The sequence below is a fragment of the Medicago sativa genome, chromosome 7 (assembly GCF_051527215.1).
Source record: "Medicago sativa cultivar Bolivia chromosome 7, Bolivia_mono, whole genome shotgun sequence".
Taxonomy (NCBI): Eukaryota; Viridiplantae; Streptophyta; class Magnoliopsida; order Fabales; family Fabaceae; genus Medicago; species Medicago sativa.
The window spans coordinates 30356730-30364624 of NC_140755.1; the positions used below are offsets into that span (position 1 = coordinate 30356730).

Sequence of the window (7895 nt, forward strand, 5' to 3'; positions counted from 1 at the left end):
TGTACATGTTATATCTTGAATAAAAAAGTATATCTACAGAAATTTGATGTCAAGGCTCAAAGAGGAATCTTTTTAGGTTACTCTGAAAATCCAAGGCATACAGAGTGTATAATTCATAAACACAATGTGTTGAAGAATCAATGCACATTAAATTTGATGATAAAGAGCCCAGAAGTGAAATTCCAGAGCTAGTTAAAAGTTTTGCAGAGATTTAGGCATATGAAGAACCTTCAGAACCATGGGTGGACAAAAATCTGTCAACCGTGTGTGCTTTTATCAGATTGTTGTCAATGTCAATGCTTTTGTTTTTTTAGCAAGTGACAATGACTTTTCAGTTGATTAGCAATAGTTAATAAATTTAATATCTCTTTAATAATATAATTAATCTTACTTAATATAAATGTTGTGCAGTCTGATAAGAATTTTTGCAACCCTACTCCTAAATTTCCCTCTCAAACCATCATATTAATGACAATTACAACTAACACCTACCAAACATGCTCAAGTTGCGGTGCTCAATATTGACTTTAATGTTTAATTGTCTGCCACATTAATTATCACCTAATCTCTCTAGCATCTTTTTTTCCTCTTCTTTTCCCATCAGACACAAACCACTTTCTAAACCCTTTCTGCCATTCATCTTCTCCCGTTTCTGTCACCTTCTTTCCATTTTTCACCCAAATGCTCTTCTCTTCTTCTCTTCTTCATCTACAACAACAATCGATGCTCTTCTCTCAAAATCATTATTCATCTCATCTATCTCTGTGTAATCGCCGGAAACTTGAGACGACGGTAGCGAAGAGGAATAGAAGTAGATCGTCTGATGATTGACCGGATTTCTTCAACCATGAATCAAAGGGGACGAAGGTGGTGGGGTAAGGTGATTGTTCCATGAGAAAAGCTGGATTTTTATTTGATCCTCTTCAAACTTACTCCTCTTCCTCATCTGCTATGTTTCTTCCCTGTCAAATCCTTTTCTGTTTGAAGTGGTCTGCACTGCAATAGCTTTTTAGCCTTTTTTCCAAACTGAGGTAATTGTTGTTCATGTTTTTGTGGGTTTCGATTGTTTATTTTGCAATTTAGGTTTTTTTTAAATTAGGGGTTGAAATAAATGTGAGAGCATTTGTTTAATTTGATTTTTGGTTATTTATAATCTGATGAGTTTTTTGATTGCATTGTTATCTAATTTGGCTATTTATCTCATGAATTGATTACTGCTGACTGCATATTGAAATCGTTGGTTTTATTTATTGTATTTTGAATGTTGCAACTGCTATTTTTGTGTGATTCTTTTGGTTCTCTATTTTTCAAAGGATTACATTTATGTATGTTATAGGGGAAATAACATTCATTGCACCCTGTGGGATGAGTTAGTATGCCGTGAAAATGCAACAATGCTTGAATGCCCATGACTCATCTTTGCCTTTGGTCGTTGTGCTGCAAGCATAAGAAGTATTTTGGTACAATATAACTCTTAACATTTCAGCTCTGTATTTTTTACTCATTCTATCTAACAGTATATAATTCCTAACAGTATAGACTCATAGCAGTTAATGACTTATTTGTATCGTCAGGTGTCATGGGTATTTCTGATGCTTTTTATGGAACTAAAATGTTGTTGAATCCAAATATAGTCTCTAATTATCTAGAAAGGTATTGCTTTAGAAATATATAATTGGTTTCATTATATATGTTGTTGTAATATAGGGGTTTAGGCTAAAATTAACAATCCTCAATTAATTTTCAGGATGAATGGTGCCAATGTTGAACTCACTCAAAGTGTTAGCCAGATGACTGGTCCAACTGTAATCTTTATGTCTAATGATTTACTGCAAACAAAGAGGATGACCATTGAGGATTTGATCGAGTCATCTGAGGTTAGCTATGTCATCTCGGTTATAAATATGTTGTCGGGAGAATTAAATTTTCGAATACTCGCTATATTAATATATGCTTTAACTATGAATGGATTCATTGTTATTTACATATAAATGTGTTGCAACGGTCTTGGTAAAAACCTGTGAGCTTGAAACTGACGGCGGATGGTTTTATCGACCTGATATTGATCTTATATGCTACCTGGAGGAGTTAAAAAAACTTAATTGAATTATAGACAAGGTTGTTAAATGAGATTAATGCAGAGTTGAAAATGTAGACAGCAGAAGCGCATATTAAGGAATTTTGAAATTGTTTTCTTTTACTATTTCTGATTTGGTAGTTATTAGTGTAGGTTTGAATTGTGGTTTCCTGAAAAGCCAATTATATAATTGTGATAACTATAGAATATTGGTGATCTTTATTTGTGTTGATTTGATTTGTGGTTTCTTGAATCCAAGTCAATAAACAGAATCATGTTATGCACACTTATAGGGTGTCAATTTTCCATCCAAGAGTAATTTCAGAGGGAAAAAATGGCAGCCTCATGTATTGAAAATGCATTCTGGTAAGTTGTTTAAGAGATGGAATGAGATGTGGAAGCATATGTTGAGGCCAATCTCCTAAGCTACAGTTACACAAAGCCATGACACAAAATATATTCATCATGAGGTCAAAAAAGAAATGGAGGTGGCATCTTTGCTAAATATAGATTTCCTACCCTATTCAAGATCTCGATAGCTGCTCGGATGTTTTATGGTTAGTGATTAAGTTTGATTGTAGTATGTTTTTCTTTGCTTACCCTAGAAGAGTGTTTCGGCTTTGGTTTTTTAAGGTGTGTTATGGCTGCAATTTTCGTTGCAGCTTTGGATCTGTCTTGAGGTGTGTTAAGGTTGTTATTCTATAAACCAAACAAGGTTTTCTGTCAAAACCTTGCTCTTCTTCTTTTCTTCAAAGGTTATAGATCCTAATAATGAATAATAAGTAATCCAAATGCTTATGAGCTGTAGCTGGTCATCGCAGTTGGGTATTCTCTGTTTGAAAACATCAAGGTATGATGCTTATCACTTATATCATCTGTTTGCTTTAATTTGATGTGATCAAAGGCAATTAACATATATGTATTTGGTCTCCCTGTTTTGAATTCGATAATATGTACTTAGTTGATAAAAACCACTAATAACAATATCCTTCACTATCTTTTCAGGAAGATATATAATGGTTGATGCAGCAGGATACTTATAAGTGAATTTGAACATCGAAATGTACTCAAAAATGGAAGTTGCGTTGAGCTTGAAAAATTAAGACACTAATACAAATCTCTTTGTTAATTGTTGTGATTTTGATTTTTCCCTTTTCACATGTACAGTGCCAATGAATATTCAAGATTACTATGAAGTGTCTATGTATAAAATTACGGCGAAACTGTGTACATTTCATATAGAATTTGATATCTCAAATGTAAGCGAGCATTTTATATACGTGTATGATTTTGTTAATGGTATTGGTTCTGGTGTATACATTGAATTGGATGTGAGAAGTGGTTGTATAGCATTCACAAAATGATTTTGATATGATGCAATTTTATGCTCATTGCATAGAATTGTTTGATCTTTGGATGAGAATGTTTCATGATACTTTTGAAGCTGTTATCATATGTTTTGCTTTTAGAAATGCCTTATGTCATTCATGTCTCAACAGAGAAAGAAAATACGTGATATTATGACAAATAATTTTCTATTAGGCATGTATATGGACTGCATCAGAATTGTAGACCATTTAAAGCACATGGTTGCTGCCATGTTGACACCATATTTTGAGGTAACTTGAGGGCTTATGAAGTTAAATTTTCTAGAAGTTGCCCTTTTCAATTGGGACTCATCAAGCTATATAGGCATATAGTTCGATTAAGCCAAGAACAACAACCTGTTAAAAAAAAGCCAAGAACAACAATGAACACATAAAGGTGCACTGCTTCATTGCAATCACTCCTTTTGGTTCTGAACTTAACAAGTTTGCTTCAAGTTGTGTTCCAATGCTTATAGTTAATACAACTTTTATTTATCTTTTATGTAAAAATGGATCAGCTTTCATTTCAAACAAGCATTTTCTTTTTTGTATTCATTATAATAATTAGCATTTGTCACACTGATTGTACCAAGATTGAATCATAATAAGATGGACGAAAAAAGTGAAAAGATATCTTCAAGAAATGGGGTTTCAATTCAAGAAAATTCACACTGATATTAAATTTATATGATGTAATTCAAATTCATTCGAAGAAGCCAAGATTTCTTCAAGGAAATACTTTTTAGTGAATTATTTCGAGCTAGCATTTGAAACAGAAGTATTTATATGGCTTAAAATTATGAGTAATGATATTTGGACAATTATTTGATGACAACTTTTGTTGACGACCATATTTGTCTCTCTTTTCACTGGTCAAAACTTATTGTGTTCCATATCATATATTTTATTAATTTGGATGTCATATAATATAGTTTAGAGAAATACTAACGACATTCTCTTCTGAACACTCTGTTAATAACAAATTAAATATCAATCGTTATAAAATACTAGAGTGTTCGACTCTATCAGACCCGTGCGATAGCACGGGTCAAGAGTCTAGTACATAGTAAATAGAAGGCAAAAACGAGCCACTAGGTACTACTATCACGTCTTGTTTCTGATGCCTTTCATAATTACTATTAATATCATTTATAATAGCAGTTCTCTTATAATAATTCATGAAAGCTACTCCTATTATAAAAAAGAAAAAGAAAAAAGATTTCTTTGTGAAAGTCTACCACTACTCCTATTATATCGCCCCTTCTTTGAAAAAATTGAAAAGCCATGAAGACTCGTGCTTGAGGGGCTGTGGACCATCAGAATAACTTCACAGAGACTTAAACAGGGATTAGAGAACCCTCATACGAAATACCTATCTAAAACAGATCTACGCAATACAACATAAATCATCACTTCGCCTTGTCCCAAGACTCGTGCTTGGGGGGTTGTGAACCGTCATAATATTCCTAAGGGCTTAAACGCCCTCTAGAAAGGCTCTAAGACCTCTAGAAAGGCTTAGGCGCCCTCCAGAAGGGCCCTTGAGGCCTAGGCGCGCCCTCCTTAGGGTGCCGCCTCACTTAGCTTCTAGAAACCTCTAGAAACCGCCTAAAATACACAAATACCCTCGTTGCTTGGGGACTAAGCAACCAAAATCCAAGCCCATAGCAGGCTATAAATACTACTCTTGAGATCATTCTCAAGGCATCTAATGATCAGTCTAAACCCTAGCATACGATTCTTAACCCTAGAATCCTTACCGTACTTTTGCAAGTATATATATATATTAGTTTTTCAAATGTTAGTCCATCTCACATTAGTTTTCATCTCCATGGCTTTTCAAATTCTCAGTTTTTTCACTATTTTTATGTTCATGATAATTGCACTCAAAATTAGGAATCATTACAAAAAATATGACTTCGGTAAAAATATACCTATAGGGCCATGGAAGCTACCCATTTTAGGAAATATTCTCCATCTTGTTGCAACAAACCCACCTAGAAGATTAAGAGATTTAGCCAAAAAAATATGGACCCTTGATGCATCTTCAACTTGGTGAGATTTTTTCATTGTTATTTCTTCACAAGAAGTTGCTAAGGAGGTTTTAAAAACACATGATATTATCTTTGCATCAAGGCCTCATCTTCTTGCCACAGACATATCATCTTACAATTCAATAGATATAGCTTTTTCACCTTATGGTGATTACTGGAGACAACTTAGAAAGATGTGTGCTATTGAGCTATTAAGCACAAGAAGAGTCAAATCTCTTTGGTCAGTAAGACAGAAAGAGATCAATTCTCTCCTAAAGAAGATTGCTTCAAATGAAGGATCAGAGTTCAATCTCACTGAAGAAGTTCTTTCAATGATGTATACATTCACTTCAAAGGCTGCATTTGGTAAGAAATATTTGGAACAAGAAGAGTTCATATCAGTTGTAAAACAACTTATAAAACTTGATGGAGGGTTCTATATTGGTGACTTGTTTCCTTCAGCTCAATGGATTCAAAATATATATGGATTGAAGCCTGCTTGAGAAGTTAAGCCAACAAGTAGACAGGATACTGGGTCATATCATCACTGACCATAAAGAGACAATTCCAATAAGAGAAAACGAAGGTTTGCCTGAAGCTGAGGAAGATCTAATTGATTGTGTCTTAAAATTTGTGGAAAGTGGTTGTGACATGGATTTTGAATTAACTACTGATAATGTCAAGGCTATAATTCTGGTATTCACATTAAATATCTCTTTAATTTTTATATGTATTAAGTGATTTTAAATTGTGGTTGCGGTTAATAAACTCCCCCAAGAACAAATTGTTCAGTACCTGATTTCGATTCATGATAGAACAATTCTTGGACGGACTTTATTTACCTGGTCAAACTCCGGATTATCAGGGTCACTTATCCCCGAGAACTAGAGGGTTATTAAAACTTTGAACTTGTATATTTCAGGATGTGTTCTCTGCTGGAAGTGAGACTGCAACAACTACTGTTAATTGGGCAATGGCTGAGATGATAAAGGATCCAAGAGTTTTGAAGAAAGCACAAGCTGAAGTAATAAAGGGATTTGATAGGAAAGGAATGGTTGATGAAGCTACGATTGGTGAGTTCAAATATTTAAAATCAATCATCAAAGAGTCATTACGATTACACCCTTCTGTTCCTCTCCTTCTTCCAAGGGAAAGTCGAGAAGCTTGTGAGATTAATGGCTATCGTATACCTGTCAAAAAGTAGAGTCCTAGTAAATTCTTGGGCCATTGGAAGGGATCCTAAATATTGGAATGACCCAGATAAGTTTTATCCTGAAAGGTTTATTGATAGCTCTATTGATTTCTTAGGAACTAATTTTGAGTACATTCCATTTGGTGCTGGTAGGAGAATTTGTCCCGGTATGAACTATGGTTTGGCTAATGTAGAGCAGGTCCTTGCACTTTTATTGTATCATTTTGATTGAAAACTTCCCAATGGAACGAAAAACGAGGAATTAGAGTTGGGAGAAGAGTTTGGAGTTACTATGTCAAGAAAGGGTGGCCTTTACTTGATTCCCATTACATCTCATCAGTTGCTTGTAATCTAAAAAGAAGGAGGTTTTGTGAAAGTTGTACTACCTGAAGATTGAAATGTTATGTTACCTGTTGTTTAGAGTGAAATGTTATGTTACATTCTGGATTTACCATAAGTAGCTTATTTATACTTGTTATTTACTTTTTAGAGTGAAATGTTATCTTATTTTCATTTTAGTCCATTACTACAATTTCTTCTTTTTTTGAAAGAGTTCATTACTACATTTTCCTTTTCACAATACTGCATGTTTTATTAATTTGAATGTAGTCGCTTTAATCTTATAGAAATCACATGTGATTTTTCGGTAATATGTGGTTTTTGACGGGAGCCCCTAATACTACCCAAAAATAAGGGTCTACTATTGGACCATTGCAAATGACCTACTATATCTTTTTACCCTAAATTATTCCTTTGCCAAGTCTGTGTGTTCAAGGGATTTTAATGACTTTTTAAGATTTTAAAGACTTTCAAGATTTGTAATTTGAATTTCAAGGGATTTATATCCTAAGATTTTAAAAGACTATCAAGATTTCAAAGTGTTTAGATTAAGAAGTTAATTTTGTTTTTCCAAGATACTTTTGGGTTGTTTTTATTTTTTCCAACATTGTACTATACTATTATATTCATTTCTAAAATGTGTCGTAATAAATTTCTGCCAATTTTTTTTTTAAGACGACTCTATGTGTAGAATTTAGTTTGAAGTAGAACTAATAAATGAGTAAATCATCAACTTCGTCCCTTAATTCGCACGGATCGACCAAATTCGTCCCCTAATTTTACGAAATATCAAAATAGTCCTTGAATTTGTAAATTGTCAGTCAATTTTGTCCCTCCGTCCAAATGGAGTGTTAACTGTAACAACCTGTTTTTCGCTAGATTTATTTTAT

General features: G+C 33.6%; 1 protein-coding gene and 1 pseudogene across 5 annotated transcripts; both read left to right on the plus strand.

Moving 5' to 3' along the window:
- Nucleotides 1-559: 559 nt before the first annotated feature.
- LOC146905526 (uncharacterized) lies at nucleotides 560-3374 on the plus strand. 4 transcript variants are annotated; one of them, XR_015018093.1, is made up of 7 exons: nucleotides 560-1031; nucleotides 1337-1460; nucleotides 1575-1653; nucleotides 1748-1877; nucleotides 2371-2634; nucleotides 2740-2927; nucleotides 3083-3374. XR_015018093.1 is itself a non-coding variant. In XM_085724453.1 (5 exons), exons 2-5 carry the CDS (start codon nucleotides 1403-1405, stop codon nucleotides 2500-2502), a joined length of 399 nt encoding a protein of 132 aa, XP_085580579.1. In that variant the 5' UTR covers nucleotides 560-1031; nucleotides 1337-1402; the 3' UTR covers nucleotides 2503-3374. The 4 variants fall into 4 exon arrangements, 1 of the variants encoding a protein (XP_085580579.1); XR_015018094.1 differs by having other exon boundaries at nucleotides 560-875; XR_015018092.1 differs by having other exon boundaries at nucleotides 2371-2927.
- Nucleotides 3375-5272: 1898 nt separating this feature from the next.
- LOC146905527 (cytochrome P450 71D11-like) lies at nucleotides 5273-7179 on the plus strand (annotated as a pseudogene). Its single transcript, XR_015018171.1, has 2 exons — nucleotides 5273-6170; nucleotides 6397-7179. The product of XR_015018171.1 is annotated as a cytochrome P450 71D11-like (transcript).
- Nucleotides 7180-7895: the final 716 nt, after the last annotated feature.